We start from the raw sequence: 17,565 nt of genomic DNA on the forward strand, positions 1-17,565 counted from the left end.
TGTGCCGCACAAAAGCAGGTTATTGTTATGCAACAGTGAAACAAGGTGATATCTGCCAGTGGCCTGCTTTTGTTTCCAGCCTCATCCAGAATACTCTGTTGTTGTTTGTGCGTGCATTATCAGGCTGGGCAGGTAAATGTGCTGCACTGAAGCAAACAATCATGGCCACATCGGTGATGCTGGTCCTACGTGATACCGCAAACTGACATGTCAGCTCTTTGGTTTTATATCACGCAGCCACATGCACATGCACAACAACAATGTAGGAATAATAAACAAGGTGAAGCTTTGATGAGAAACAGCTTTAACATGCACTTAACCTCAATCTACGAATATATGACTCGCAATTTCATACATAACATTTCAATGCAAAGGTTTTTTCTGGCCACGGATGCTGTGCTGTTCCGGTCCTCATCCCCTATCTCTTTACTCATTTTCTTTCACAAAAACGCCTCAAATAAGTAATAATAAAAAAGGTGTTAAAACTATTTTGTGAAAACGTAAGATATAACATTTAATAACATCTTAAAAATGATGAAAAAAAAGGTAAAGGGACTGCTTCAAAATAACTAAACTGATCCAGCATTTCACTCTAATAGCATCAATTGACTCTCGCTTTTTTTTTTTAGACAGACACATTCCCCTTCCTTGTCAAAACCTGGGGCCACATTACCCACAATGCACAGTGCATATATCCTCCAGCAGCTTGCCTCAAGCAGATGAGGTGCTACTGATGTTCGGTCACCTCACTAACTATCATTGTCACAGCAATTGATTTGATTTGATTCGAAGTTCAATACAAATATTTTGCAAACATAGAGGCAGTACTCGCTTACATCTGTAAAAAACACTTTAACGTTTGAATCCCTTCATAAGATGTTACTCTCTGGTAATGTCTAACAAAGTACGGAAGCTAAATCAAATATTTCTTATATTTTTCCACTTACATTTTTTAGCCTCCTGTTGGTCTCTTGATCCCTGCGAGAGAAAGAGCAGAAAACAGAGGTGTATGTGTGAGAGAAATGACAATAAAAGAACAGAGGGCATGCTTGTTGGGTGTCTGTGTTGGGCAGTGAAAGAGCTGGAAAGTGAGAGCACAATCCCGACTACTGCCAGCCCTTCACTCACTCGCACTAACAATACAAAGGCTGAGAGAAAAACAAACACATTTCTGGAAAAAAATAATTGTACACCATAAAGTAAAGTGTTTAAGGTGTGTCTTATTTTCTAACTCACACAATCAAGCAGCTGTAAAAACATCTAGTTAAAGTTGAGGGGCACAAAAGGGGTTTTTGTTTCTGATTTCAAATAATGATAATACTAATAACTGATGATTGATCATCAAACAAGGCTCTACTGTTGGAGCTACAAAGCCCCACACATGCCACGCAGGTCATCGGGAATTTCAGTCATATTTCTGGGGCTTGACAGTTGACCTGGCAGTTAGTAAATCACTTTCACAGGAAAATGTCAGCTCCCTCTCGCTCCTGTGAAACCTAACAAAGCCCACAGTGTCAGCCTGCACACCAGATATTACCCCTTTTCACATGTACCTGTCACCTATGTAGCGTCTATTTAGAGGGGGTCAATAAACCGTTATAAACCGCTGAAGTAACAGTAACCATAACAGTGTATACAGAAGATACACAATCAGCTTCACATCCATATGTACATGCTACAAATTCCTGCTATCATGTGGTAATACAATAGTCACACATGCCTTTAAAGCCATGAGCACTTGGATTCTTTACTGCCCCTTCCCAGCATGCAATGTAATAAATGCACCTGCTGAGAATTATTGCATGTGTAACGTTGACACCTGAGATGCCTGTCAATCAGACGTGGTCAGGACCATATGGTCAAGGGGAGGAAATTAAGTAAAAATGTAAAATTAAGCACATCATTTGAATTCTTTAAAATCACATGGCCCTAGCTATATGGGGAAAACTGAACTGACACATTAGCATTATATTATACAGTATTCAGTACAAGTTTTGTACTTTATATTATATTGTAAATTGGAGGCTCTTGTAATTTCCATCTTCTGTTACTTTATGTTTCCACATACTTCATTACAGCATGAAGTATGTTTTCACTACACAACATGTATCTGACATCTACACACAGATCAAGATTTCACTTTCAAATTATTTGATTTCATCATAAAACACAACAAACTGTTGGAGATTAAACCATCGGAGAGAAAGGCAGAGGAATTTTCCCAGCCTCATGTCACACCAGGGGAATTCAACAAGCTAATTCGCCAACAGTGAAATCTGAAATGGATGAATTTGGCATATTGCACATTTATAGGCGCAATAAAAGAGAAAGAAATCTCTCTCTTGGGTGGCTTGGAACACAGTCACAAAGGCTCAGATTATAGCAGTGAAAGCCAGTTCCAGCTAAAAAAGAGCTTTGTACCAAAACTACCACCACACTGCCTCTAGCAATGCATATTTATGCCTTGTGGTGATAGCTGAATAGAAGGGAAAATAAATAAGGGCTATTTTCAGGCCACTGTAGCCTCAGGACTGTTAGAATCAGCTGAGTTCTCATATGATGGAGCACAATAACGGAGAGAACGTTGTTAAATCCGATACTTGCAATTTCTGCACAGAAAGTACAGAATATAAATAGCTTTTGTGAGGTAGTTTTATCAGGGATCATGTTGGGATTTTTATACTTAAAGTGCCAGAAGGATAAAGTGTTTGTGTATCTTTCACGCAAGCAAGCCATAAAGGCAGCCTGAATTTTCCTCACACTTCATTCCACTCAAATTAGAGTCAAAATATATCATGAGGACTGCAAAATATATACTTTCTTTTATTGTTTCCATTTTTATCATATTTTAATAGTTTAAACAGTTTAATGTTCATGTTTTGTTTAATTTAACAAGCAATGTATTGTAACTTAGCAGCATACAGCGCTAAAAGCAGCAGAAAGGCAAGACATTTTAATCAGTTTTCTTATTTTTGCATACAACATATTTTTATAATATAGTAGCAGCCCTGTTTATATTTTTTGCATTGTTAATATGTGATACGCCTTTGTTAGGTTTGTCTCCAATGTTACAGGTAAATGAAAGCCAGTAAAATATCTTGTTTAGGCGGTAAAAGAGAACACTTCCCAGGCAACGTATACATGCTAAAAAGTAAGTAAACAGAGAACGTGCCAAATTAACAGGGCTCTCTCAACACTTCCATCCATTTCAGCCTCAACCTTTGCATTGCCCACACCCTCATATTATCACTCTCGTGCAAATGTCAAAAGGTGAGAGACATCCTTTCTCTTTTATCTTCCAGTGGAACTACAAGGAGTTCAGACCCGATTACTTGATAGCCCATTATCCTAACAATGATCAACCACACAGTGCAACACAAGTGGAGAATTTTAGACCAGATCTACACGATCAATCGACATAAATTGCAAAAGTTATAAAGTTATAGCTACATCAGATATTAAATTCGCAAAAATGTCTTTACTTTAAAAATAATTCATTATTGTGATAAGGGTCATTGACTTCTTTCAAAGCAGTATTGCATGACATTATTTTGCCAAAACAAACAACTATTTCCATTTGATTTTCATTTAGCCAATACAAATTAGAAAAAAAAGAAACACAAACAACTGAAGAAACATTAGCCACTATTCAAAATGTACACAAATAACCTCTTGCATTAGCCGAGGTAAATTATCCTTCAGTCAATCACTTCCCCTTCTTGCAACCAAGGCAAAATCATGTCTTGATCTTTTGGAACACAAAAACCTGAAGGTGAAAACTGACCAATCAGAGACCACAGGATGTGTGTCAATCCATGTAAATCCACGGACAAGATCAAGGCAGCTCCGCTTTTTAAACAACATCCCAAAGACAAACAAACCGAGAACCCAAGCCTTAAATTAATGGGTGTGCATGTGTGATAATAAGCATACCTCTGCAATGAAGATCACTTGCTCTGCAGCATTCAACAACACCAAGTCACATCCTTCATGTACGTTATTTCACTCTAATGAAATGTTTTTGGATTGAAAGACACACCCAGACGCTCTCATGCATTATGAGTCCTGAAAATGCAGACACACAGAGAGTTTGAATAGAGGAATCAGCTGTGGGTTAGACAGTGTCGGGCATCATTGTGTTGTTCATATTGGAGACACTGCAGGCTCTGTGAGGGAGGCAGCAGGGTGAGGCTGGCATTTCTCTCTCCAAGTCAACTGCAGAGCACAAATATAACCCTTGTGTTGGCCTTTCAGCCAGAGCCATGGCCATGGTGTGGAAACCTTATTGGCCTTTTACCATCATCGTTCACTTGGTTTCACAATCTGCCCACAGTTAAACAACACTGCAACAAGAAGGGAAGGCAGTGCCATGTATTAAACTACAAGACCAGAACATGCAGTGCCAGCCCAGTGAACCACACCCAGAATACTAACACATAGGGCAGTTTCTCCTGTGTGCATGAAGCACTTCACTTAAACCGTGTAGACTTTGTCACTGAGTGTTATAAACAACATGAAAAGCAGTACACATGGTATGTGGTTCAATATATGTTGGTGCTGAATAGATTCTGATAACAGGCTGTGAAGTCAGTCCAAATGTGTCTGTGAAACGTCACATTCCTTCATGTAATTCAACTTTTGGTTTGATCAAGAGCCAAGGAAGCCACTGCATTATCGAAATCATGAAATGTCACCACACAACCACTCCTCTCTAGCCATTGTTCAAAAAGGGTCATAGACATTCCTCAAAGGACAATGCATTTCAATGAACCTGTTGATCCAGTGCAATTTCCTTTTTCGGTTTGGTAAGAAGTCAACCCTTGTCAATAATTTGCTTAATCAAATGGCGGCAACAACTGAGACTTTGGACTCATCTCAGCGGGGGGTATGTTCTGTCACTTAATGCAGGTCACAAGGGAAAAGGTGGGCTCATAGTAGTTTTACACTAGAGTCAAAAATGTCAAAAAATGATATGTAAAAATCCTGCTTAAAAAATGCCCTCAAACATAAAGAAGGACTACCAAAAAAACCCTAGATAAATAGCTAGTTAGGAACCAGCTGCTGTCTGATGCTGAACAAGTAGTGATCAATTGGTTTTTAGTTATTTAACAACTTTTCGGCACTACTCATAGCCTGTTCTCCAAGGCATTTGATCTGATATGCTGTTATTCCTCCTAGACTTGCCTTGATATAAAGTACAGTAGATGGGGATTAGCCTGAGGTTCATGTAGTTTACAGACTGAAAAAAAGCTGGGAGTACTTCAGCAACTGCAGTACAACAGCACAGTGTGTAATCTGCCCGTACATCCTTGGTTCTCCTGAGGCCGATTTATGTATCTCTAGGACAAAAGGAGACATTCACAAAGGGTCAAGCATACAGTAATCAGCTGACGTTAAGTGTCATTAGGGAAATCACGACATTTTCTAGCCTTTTTCTCTAAGTCAACTCGTGGTGGTTCTAGTCCAAGCATGCCGCCAAATCCCCAAATGGAAGCTATGGTTTTAAAGGAAGTGGCTGGAGTTTAATAAAACACAGCAGTTTCGGATGCCATGATTCATGAAGCACTTTATAGCCCTCACCGTCAGCCTAATTTCCGGGGCAGCTGTAGGAAAACTAGACAAACGTTGAATCATAGCTTCCAAAGATGAATCAGATTGGGTCTGGTCAGTAATAGACCTCCGAGTGTTTGCATTTGGTTTTAGTTCAACGTCACATAGATGATGTCAGTAAAACCTACAGAACGCATCAGCCACCAACGCACATTATTCTCTTATCAACCTGTGATAACAGTTTGTCATATTATACGACAAATGTTGATGTTGAATGTGTTTGTGGGTAATAAAACGTCTTTATCAGAAAGCCGGTTGCACAACTGGAGGAAAGAAAGCGGCATGCACCCATGGTGGTGGCGAGTCCATAACTACAACAACCGCCAAGCTCAAAGGTCAAAATAGACATCTATAATAATCTTTTATGGCTGTCGTGATAAAGCAGACCAGTATGAATTAAACTGTGTTCTCAGCACACCTTGCTTAAGTCAATATCTGACTCCAGTTTCATACCAAATGAAAGACACTGGCCATGGTAATGCCTAGATTTTCAGGCAAAAATATCAACGTGTGAAATCCAGCATTTCTCATTTAGATGTTGGTCAATAAGACTAATCAAGCTCAAGTCAATGAGGTGAAATTTACTGTGAACTAGTTTTGAATAATCGGAAAAATATAATCAAATACACTCCAAATATATAAGGAAATATATTCAAAAAGTAAACAAATACCATGGTTAGCCCAAGCAACATTGAAAATAGCATAAAGAATGTAGAGGAAACAACCAACCAAGTCATAACATGTTTAATAGATGCGTGACTTAAGAATTAATCACTTAATCAAAATAGCTGACAAATACATTTCTACCAACTCCAATTAATTATCTAACGTTGCTGCTTTTATGCAGATTCAAAAATATAGTAACAAATGCACACACACACGGGTTATAATATCATACTCTGTGTGTAAAAGTACTTTTCTCTATAATATGTTAAAGTCATAACAGTAAGATAATTACATTTGAACATTATAATGTATTAAAGTTAATGAAAATAGAAAAAGAAAGGCCAATTGTTTAATGTATTAGGACTTTGCTTGGTAAAGAGTAGGCGAAATGAAACTTACAGAACCTACAGGATAACAACCTTTCTGCTGCTGAAACAGGGAACAGGGAAGCTGAGCGAAGCACCTGTCAGACTGGGTTTAAGGGAGTGGAGGTTGGACACACACCAGGGGTAAAGACAGCTGATAGAGACAGCTTTCTCCCTCTCCCTCCCTGCTTTGCTCTCTGTGCCACATTTGCCTATAGACTCTGATTAGCAACAGGAAAATAAAGCCATGGGTTGCTAGTCTGCAGCCTTGTTTTGGATTATCTCCTCCTGACACTCTCTGTGTGCCATCTCTATCAGCACGGCTTATAAATACAGCAGCTGGGGAAACACATACCTGAGGAAACTCAAATATCTCTATTTTTTTGTCCAGTGAAATTATAGTACATTCAATACAAAAGTTACAATGTACAGTTGGCCAAGATTGACTTTTGAGGTGAAACAGTGCGCTGCAGCATCACAAAACCTATTTATGTTTTTCCTCTGGATGAATAGATTCCAATTTGGGATATGGTGACACCCCCACCACAACAACAACTGCAAACCACATTTAACATTTCACACACGTGCACAAAGCATACACAGGTGTACCTTTAAGACCCCGTGCAGGAGAATGTACTGGGACGTGACAACACACTATTTAAAGCTCTTATTCTGAGTCCTGATACCATTCCAATCAATCCTGCTTGTTAAAAGGACCCACAGGTCCTAAAAATAGAAAGTGAGCCCCTCTCTGAACAACCCCCGCACGCAGACAGACATAGTGTCAAAAAGCTGAGCTTCAGGGCACTCTGGGACTGGGACAGTCAAAGGTTTTAATGCAAAGTTTTTCACACTGCTTTAACATGTGAATCATTTTTCCGACATTGGGAAAGAAAAGTCATTTACAGTACCTCCAACTTCATGGGAAACAGTTATGCAAGAGGGGAAATGGCTGATATGAAAGGCCACTAAAAGAATATATTTCTTAATTTATGACAGTGAATCAGACGTTTAGTGAATCATATTGCTGTATCTGAGGACAGCATATCCTCTGCTGTGGGAGTAGGGTGTGTCTTGATAAAAGGCAGTCAGATGTGTTTACTTAGAGATCATATTCCAGTGAACAGTGATCTGCCTCTGTATCTCCGTTTGTGATGGCTGTGGTTTTGACACCATTGCATGTGATACTGAAGAATGACTGACAGATTCTTGGGTGGATCATGGGTAAAATATGTTCCTAGACGTTGTGGCAACATCTCCAAGGAACATCCGAACCGAGATGAATTGCCCAATCAGCAGACACGAAGCTGGGGAAAAAACTTAGAGCACCATTGGTGCGGAGTGTTTCGGAAAAGCTCACAACTCCATAACATCACTTAGCATTTTTTTGTCACCTATTAGCTATAGGGTGCCTATCTACGTCAAGTTAAACAACCTGCAGTTATTGCTGCCAAAGCACTTTATTTGCTTGCACAGCATGGCTGTTTGGCCACACAGTGGATGGACTCTGCTCTAATCTCTGCCTTGTTTCACTCTGCCCTGAGGGCATACCTGTGTAAAAACTGAACAGGTTATTCAACATAATTCATGTGTCTCTGCCTAGCACGAAACTGACAGAAGAGCAACTGTCTGAATGGAAAAAAACATTACATGACATTTTTTGTCCCGTTGTTGGCATGCTCCACTTACTCTTCTTGTTGTTTACACTATAAGCAAGACATTTCTTAAATATGTATAACTATATCCGACTTCACAACTAATATCTTGTGATTATTATATAGACCGGCACCAAAGGGAAGTCAATTTGATACAAAACTCCTGACATGCTGGAGAGCATGTGCTTTGTTTTAATGACCTGTGGAGTTTCACAATTGTTCCCTCCATTATAATTTAAAGAAACACATAGGCAAGCTTTAACAGGTGCTTACAAACACAAGAACACACACAAACGCACACGCACACACACACACACACACACACACACACACACACACACACACACACACACACACACACACACACACACACACACACACACTGAAAATAACCCTGACCTTTTTTAACTCCTCTTTAAATCGTGCCTCACATGAGGAGACACATGCTCCAAAACACTATGTGGTGTGAAAGTTACATTTAAACATTGTGTGTATGTTAATGAAAACATAAATAGAAGCATGCATAAGGAAGAATTAAAACTTAATCTTAACTCTGTTATTGGCAAGCATGCATCTGAACATAAAGTCACCAGTACTAGTATTTTACAAAGCTCATATTATTGGAACTTACTTGACTGTAACTCTTGTTGACAAGTCCTGAAGATCTCCCGGGTGAAAGAGCTGTGCTTCCTTTAGTCCAAGCTTCCCGCAGGCCTTTAGGAAGACGTTGAGGTTGTCCTAGACAAATAACAAAGCAGGGATGAGGGTTGTCTGCCTTCACAGGCAAAGAATAAACCTTCAGAAAATACTCAGGCAGGGACACAGCCTACAACTCATTGCTTCCAAAGTTCATATCACTTGGGAACAGAGAGGGACGGGGAGGAGCATGTGTGTAGCAAATAAGAAGTGACTCTGCAGAACACACACAAACACACATGCAGGGGGAGAGGCTGTGTGACAGGGGCTGAGTGACAGCAGCGAAGCTACCTGTGGGCAGGGTTAGGGTGGAGGCAAAGTCAAAACCAGGAACGATGACATCAGAGCTTTGCACAAGTCCCACCCAACCGGCCATGCGAGCGCAAAACTGACATACACTGAAGCACAATGCCTACTGCGGTCTCCTGCTCCTCACACCCTGAAACTGTCCCCTCCCCTCCCTGCCAAGCCTTTTACTAGAGAATACCTGTGGAATCTGTGGGGCGGTGGAGTATTTTGGAGACATTTGGTTGCTATGTAACAAGAGGTCGGGTGACAGATACTGAGAAATATTTTTCCTGAAGCAACTCAAGAGGACATGGGAGTGTCCCACACTATGTCTATCAGGTCATGTGGCATAACATTTATATGCTGGCACATGAATTGCACAGAGTGTAGTGCAAAAAAGCAAAAATAAATTCTGCTCTATTAATAAAAACGCATCCCATGCGTTCTCGACTAATCTTCAACCACAAGAACACCATTCCTTTCCGGGGTTATGACTCTAACAGTTGTAATCCCAAGGGTCGTGTTTATAAAGTCTTCATTTCCCATCAGGAGAGTTTTCTGTCTGCTTAAAACATGGGCTGGGATAATTAAGGGGTAGCTAGTTCTATATTTAAATTTCAAACATGCTTATTAGCAAATGGTAGGACAGAGCTGACCTTTCAGTGCAGGAATCCCTTACTAACAGCTTTACTTGTCCCTTAACGGCCCTTTACCAGGCCACACAGGTCACTGTGGGCCCCTACAGGCCAAGGATTAGACCCCCCCTACTGTAAATAATGAACACAGTTGGGTCCCTCTTTATTCATTGTAACACAGAAGACATGTTTTCTTCGTCTTAATAGCCATGATAATGTCATTTTCCAGATTGCAACAGAATACCTTTTGAAGATCATTTTCTGTTTCTCATCTCTCGTCCGTGTGACATACTGTAGTTCACATGTACATTTCTAAGTGACACGTCATTTATGACCTTGTTTTTCACTGCTTAACGCATGTGCAGTCGGAAAGAACAAAGTATAGCTCTCATCACCTCAGCATGTTGGCTCACAAGACAGCACTAAGGGCGTTACATGTGATAATCACCTACAAATAAAATAAATATGATTATAGCATAGGGGATTTCTTGGGTGATATTGCTCTTTATTTCAATAATTGTTTACATACGCACTGATGGACAAACTATGCAACTGATAATAATCGTTGATATCTGTGTACAGTAATCTCTTCTACTTATCGACCAGCATAATCGGTAATACAACAAGCTACGTGCAAAATCTTAGATGCATTTATCTGTCGAGCTCTACATGTGATGCTCTGAAAGCATGCAGGCCATTAAAGACAACTTTGCATCAATGAAAATAACAATTACAATTTGACTGTTTAAGATGTTTGTCCTTTATGCCCTGGTCTTCCCCTTGTGATCGAACAGGCTTATTCACCATAAGCTAATTTATTAAAGGTTTAGATGAAAGGATAATTAATATCACTTTGGTAAATGTCGTTTCACCTCAAAGAGCATTAGCACTAAAAGCCCCCCTACAACCAGCCCCAGAACATGCAGAGATAATGATGTTGAAAGAATGTTATGCTGACTTGTGCCTGCACATAATCCTGCTAAATATGCTGTACCCATCCAGCAGCCTCTAATCCTCTCATGCAGACCCCCAGTATTCACACTGAGAGAGGGAAATATTTGACTCATAAGGTGTCTGATTTGGTATAAAAGGTTCTCCGTCCATACTGGTCACATTGTGGTCACTCTATTCTTTCACTGAATTCTTTGTCTAAAATGGGCATGCTCGACAATTACCCTCCACTGACCCTTGGCAGTGCTTCAAACACCAAGCAAAGCTATGGTTAAAATATCAGGCTACACATTTTCAAGTCCTGTGACAATAAACCAAGAGGAGATTAAATACTTGAAATGTTGGCTCGCCTGAAACAGACCAAATAAAAGCCCCTCCTTTCCCAACAGCCAGATCCAGTCATAACAAGCACCCATACAACACAAACACAGTAACAAAACATGGTAAGATGCCTGTCATTGCACGGATAATTAAACATTTAGATGAGTAAAGACACCCTCAGGACCACTGAAATTATCTGTCTCCTCCCACTGCTCTCTCAACTCGCCAAGGAGTTGGTGTATGCGGGAACATCCAGCATCATGTCGATTACAGAGTGTGTACGGTGGGCAGAGGCCGATGGAGTCATCTTTAACTTTGTCCCTCTGGATTCAGCCCAATGTGCCTCAAATCCACTCACGTAGCTGGCTGCCTCACCACAACTGTGGGCTTCCTGCCCAGCACTAGTAAAAGCAGAACCGGGTTCGAACCAGTAGGTGCCATCCAACCCACAGCTGAGTGCTCAGCAACAGGCAGAGAAGTGTGCTGACATGGGAAACATTCCCGTGGACACAAGTGAAGCCAAAGAATAGGCCTGGTCTGGAGTCAATGTTTGCTAAATATTCCGCAAAACCATATATTTCCGTTTGTTCCCCTTTTCCCAGCCTGGGCTTTTTATTCTGCCAGAGCTGAAGCCTGGTATCCATTTCAGAGCTGAAATCTTTCGGATAGCAAACTAAAACGACCATAATGGTACAAAATATTTATATTTGAGCGCTAATGGTGCATGTGAATCTCAAAGACCCTTGCATTCAGTGGCCATTAAAGTTAAACTGTTTATCTTCATTACAAATCAAAAGCACCAACATTACTTTAGTTCTTTGTTTATTGAAACTTTTCTTACACATTCCAAGGTTTAGCATAAAACTGCATTTCCAGTTTCTTATTAACAATAACATCTTTCAGTGGAGAAGCGACAGCATACACGAAGCCCAACGCAATGCAAACATCTTCACTTAGACAGGTGTCTAAGCTTAAAGATTTAATGTTTGAATTATTTTACAAGTTTAGAGAGCTCTGCTAAATTCCAAACACTAAATTCTAACACTTAGAGAACAGACACGTTTTCTATTTAAAGAGAGGAGAGATACAGGGCATTCTTAGCAACACTACTTGACTGCTTTGGGACAAAAGATACTCTCACAGTGGAGTGAGAGTGAGTAATGTTTGTTTGTTTGGAGAGCTTTCCACTTTTCCCCATGTGGTTGGCAGTAACTGATAGCTGCAGACCGACAAGGAGCTTTCACGTTTTACGGGGAATTTATGATCAGGAGGTTTGAGGTCGGTGCCCAGGTCTCGGAAATACCAATCCAGTGCTACTGATGGAGGAAATACTTTATCTGAATTACCTCAGCAGGTGCCTAATTGTTGTTCTACTTACAAAACAAACTGGCAATTTGATTGATGTCATAACATAGATGTGATGGTACAGTGTTTGGTACTGCAAATACCATGTTTACTGTTTACATATACAACATGAATGCCAGTCTGTTTCTTCTACTGCAAACTTGTCATTGTCTTGCCAAACATGTTAAAAGTTACCTAGCCCACTGACGTACACTCAGACTGGGTTGGTTAAGCTTGGGGTTCTCTTTAATTCCTCCAGACAGCTGGACTCAATTACTCCCACAAGAGAGAGCTTTGTGAGGGATGGGTTTAAGGTAGGGTTTTCAACCCTCTACTTCCTGAGCACTTGTAGTCAGACACTCCCAAAACATTTATATCAACTGAGCCACTGTCCCAAACGGCTTCTGCCACAATTGGAAGACATTGCCAGGTGTAAAAAGGTGAAAAGATTGAGCAACACTGATTCAATAACGGGTTATTATGTAACCAAACTCTGCCCCCTTCTGACCTCCCGTCACTCAATCAAAAACCTAATTATCATACCAGTACAAAGACTTTTTGTCTTAAAGGACTTTGATTGAAAGCAGCCTGCAGCATGGCAGACATCATATTTAGGGTGCACTCATATGCGGCCGGTAGCCTTTCAAGCAGCTCCACTTTCACTGAACTTATTAGTGTGGATGGATATGAGGAGCGACAAGTCACTGAGGCAAAAACCTCCCTCTCACTGGCAGCCGTGCTTCAGACCTGTCACCAGCTTAGCTGCTGCTGCTTCACCTCACACGGTTTCCTTACATCTCAGCATAGACTCTCTACAAAAGACTTTAGTAGCTAAAACAGTAATAACAGGAGCCATTATCGTGTTGAAACCAAATTAGAATGAGCTGTTGAGGCTAAGAGTTAAGATACATTTTAAAACGTACATGCATGACATTGACGATGAATAGAAAATACTTACCAGTCCAGCTATAGGTGTTGGCAGCCTGTTAACTCTCCTGATGATTCCAGGCTTGATGTTGTTGATCAAACTGTGAGCAGGAGAAAGAGACAGAGAACATCCAGCAAAGAAAGAGGGTAAGTGAAAGGACTTGGTCATTGGCTGGGCTGGTCTAAATAACAAGGAATGAACAAAAAAAGTGTTGCAAAGTCTCGGTGTTGTGTGTTTACGACTTTGTTTGATGGTAGCCACCTGGCTTTAGTTAACTAAATGACCAGTGCTGCACCTTGATGTAAACACAACATGGGTCCTCTGAGCTCTAAACATACCCTCTACTACTGGGACAACCATCACATACAGCTCAGAGGACCACTGAAATCATTTTGATACATGCTTATTTGGTGTTACTCAAAGGGTTTAGAAAGGGATTATTTAATCTAAATGATACCCCCCCCATAAAAGAGAATTCTACACACAACACCAGAAAAGTCAAACATGTCTGTTGCAATAGATCTAAAGGCTATATCATCAAATACCTCCCAAATCCTAAAGATATTCAAATGACTTTATCTAAGACAAAGAAAACTGGGAAATCTTTCACTTTTCGCTTGAAATGTTGACAAAATTATTATTAACAAAATAGTTGTGGATGTATCATCTTATCCTTGAAGCTCTAACTCTAATCATCTACGGCGCTCACATGCAGAGTTTTATTTTATCTCATACATTTGAGAATAGTTCTCATAAATTACAACAAGTAAACAACATTTAGTGACATTGGTCAAGCTAATATTAACTCATTAATATATGTTGGGTAGTTGAATCTGTGCACACGTTTCAAAAAGTCATTTGTTCTTTATGTCAAATCTTAATCTGCATGTTAAAAAGTGCAAATCTGACCCATTTTGTTGATTAAAGAAAGAAAATACTTGTTAAAGTGGATATTTTTTGCAGGTGCTTCCTCTGCTCTCTCAGCAGTGGGGGAATATGTTTTTGGGGATGTAAGACTTTGAATGGGTTGACAATAGATGTAGAGAAAGGATGCAAAAGGAATTTGGTTAAAATTCAGGAATTTAGCAGTGAAACAATAGAAAGCTGTACTATTTGATCAGATAACCTAAGTAGGATGTAATCATGTGTGAGACCCACACCGAACATTCCCTTCCAAGCAGTTGTGATAACCACAAAACAATGGGAATGGAGGCTGGGTCTCTAGGTGAAAGCGATCTAATCTCTTGTCTTCCTCTTCCTCACGCTGAGAAAACATGGACAGCTCCCAGAGTGAAAGTGTCTCGGTTGTTCTCTGAGAGTGAGCAAACAGTGGAGTCAGGCTCAAATCAGCAGAATGAGGGGTTTCTTCTTTGAAACGATGCCAATAGAGGTTTGGAAGATTCTGCATGGGCTGCTGGTAATTACATCTTCCTGCTGATTCGTGCAAATCACATCACTGTGTCCATCCACCAGGGCTGCTCACATACACATGTAAAAAGGGACATGATGCGAACCCTCTCCCACACACATACTAACACATCCCTGATCTGAGAGAAGCCACAACTCAATGCACATCTTAGAAGAGCAGTTGATGAATCAATGCAAAAGCTAATTCTGTTGGGATAAATTTGTTCCTCAACTCATCAAAACTCTTGATGCATCTGGCTAATGAGAAAGTAGGGTGCCCTTGCTTTCCGATGTGGTTTTAGCTGGAGGCTTTCCGTTCTCTACACCGCTTCTCATAGCTCTTATTAAAGTAAAGGATGGCACTCTGCCCGTCCACAGATCCGTAACATCTGTCAGACAGGCGACACAACTCTTCCTGAAATAAATCACAATTCATATCCTCAAATAAAACCACAGAGGGTAGATCTAACACTGGAAACACTGAAATAGCTCCACAATGCATCCTCTATTGTGCTGTCTGGAAACACTGGCTCACTTTATGTGGCTGACAAACAAACAGTGACCCTGCAGGGGGGCCGCCTGGGAAATATCAGTAACACTTACGTTGGAGTGCAGACCTGGAGGGGGGCAGAAGGCTTCCATATGAATGAGTGGCTTAAGAGAGGTGCCTGGTAAAGGCAGTGTACTTACTCACACAACAGAACTCCATTCTCCAGCGCTGATCGGAAGTCGTCGCTCCCAAGTTTTTTCTTGGTTACTGCCTGGAAAAATGGATACAAAAACAGTGAGCAAAATAGCAAGAAGGGTTGGGTGAGGAGAGGAGGCGGGGGTTAGTGTGTGTGTGGTGGGGTGGGGAGGCTGGAGAAGAAAGGTAGGATGTCGAGAACAGTAGGAGAGGAAGTCAGAGGTATTTCCTCCAGAGTCCCTACAGTGTCTCTGGGACAGAGTTGAGTACAGCTGTGCAGGTATTCCTCAGGGGCGCTCCAGTGGCTCTGTTCTTCTCACTTTAATGTTAAAAGCTGCTGGTAAACGGGAAAGCTGTGCTAAAACTGTGCTGGAGCCAGGCTGCCCAAGCCGCAAGGCTATGGGAGCATCTGGAGTGCTGGAGGAACACAGCGCTGTGTTAGAGCCTCATGCCTTTCCCATGATCTCAAACCACCATTGTGGGAACACCAAGAGTCCTTATGCAGGCACTGCATGCATGACGTGCAGCCTCACACTCTTAAACACATATACTGTTATTGCACAAAAACAAAACACTCATCAGTTGTTGTTTTCTTTACTACAAATGTTATTCTTGAATATCAGTTATCTATATCCTCTAAAAGGCAATATTACTGTTGTTTTTGTGTGAAACTTCAACTCTGCTTTTTGGATATCAAATTCATGGTAATGGCCACTCCTTAACAGAGCTTCCTGTTCTGTTATTGTTGGAATGTTTCCATCATCAACATCTTAAACCACTTAATCCAACCCATATCATTACTTCAGAAAACAATTACAGTGTTTACTTCCAGTTATTCTGCAAACTCCTGAACATTTATTATTTTAGAAAATGTTACAGTCTTACTCGGATGCATTGAAATGTTGCATTTAGGAGCAGTTCCTCATGAGAAAAAATGCTAAATATCCCAGTCAAATAAACAAACTGGGACCACTCAAGTCTCTATGGGATGGATGTGTGAATAAAGAAATAATAATAAAATGCAATTATTGGAAGCTGAAGTTTGTGGTGCTTTTAACTTCATTATAATGACAGGTGTTCCCCATTTATGTTTTACTTGTAATGTCGTACAACACCACACATTACTAACTCATAGAGAGGAATCATCAAAGCTTGAATATTATAACCTTCATAAAGATAGGATTTATTGCAGGACTGTTACTTTAGATAGCATTAACTTTATCTAGATGAACCTAATTAAGGTGAAAGTTAGAGTGTGTTATAAAATATGAAAACACTTTCCATAACTTCACTAACCTTACTTGCTGCGATGCGTTTGATTTAAATTCTGCATGGATTGTAATTAATTGACTTTCTCCAAAAGGGCAGATGAGCACACATAATACAAAGTAAATATACAGTGCGATAAGACACCTGCCATAAACTAAAGTGCGCACACCAAACACTCTCACACACAAGGCAAAACAAGTCCAACTGGTCTTACTAAGCAAATTGGTCGGTTGTGTCTTTTTCTTTATAGGGACATGAACAAAAGCTGGGACAATTACTGGCATGGCTCCGTACAAGCCATCATTTAGTGGAAGGCAGTAGGCACCGGCGAAATTAGAAAGGCTGCCTAGAGGACACTGTTATTATTTTCACAGAAATTGGGAAACACGTAAGACCACACCCTAGGTATAACTTCTAAAACCTTCCATTAAAAAGAAAATTAGACCATGCTGTAATAATTGAATTACATTAGTTTCATTCTGAAGTCTTTCTGTTTGTGACGAAGCCATCGCTCGGAGTTTTGTTGAGAAAACATACAGAGATCTTGGCCTGCTTATCATCCATTCACAAAAATGCAATGATAACTAGATACTGAAAACTCTAAACAGTATCGTACATGCAGAAATGCAAAGCTGCCCCCACACACATTATCACGCAGGGGGAACAAACTTCACAGTACAGTGTATAATCTGTCCTGCTCTGCAGTTGGCATATGAAATCCTGACCCCTGCTGTTCTATGTATGC

At 40.4% G+C, this 17,565-nt stretch overlaps 1 protein-coding gene across 1 annotated transcript in view; it reads right to left on the reverse strand.

Moving 5' to 3' along the window:
* The window catches only part of lmo7a (LIM domain 7a), a 43,914-nt gene that overhangs the window by 22,687 nt on the left and 3,662 nt on the right, over positions 1–17,565 (reverse strand). Inside the window, 4 exon segments of the mRNA XM_063887479.1 lie at positions 948–978; positions 8,928–9,034; positions 13,490–13,559; positions 15,557–15,627. Coding sequence (XP_063743549.1) covers positions 948–978; positions 8,928–9,034; positions 13,490–13,559; positions 15,557–15,627 — 279 coding nt within the window.

This window comes from Eleginops maclovinus, chromosome 7 (genome assembly GCF_036324505.1).
Source record: "Eleginops maclovinus isolate JMC-PN-2008 ecotype Puerto Natales chromosome 7, JC_Emac_rtc_rv5, whole genome shotgun sequence".
Lineage (NCBI taxonomy): Eukaryota > Metazoa > Chordata > Actinopteri > Perciformes > Eleginopidae > Eleginops > Eleginops maclovinus.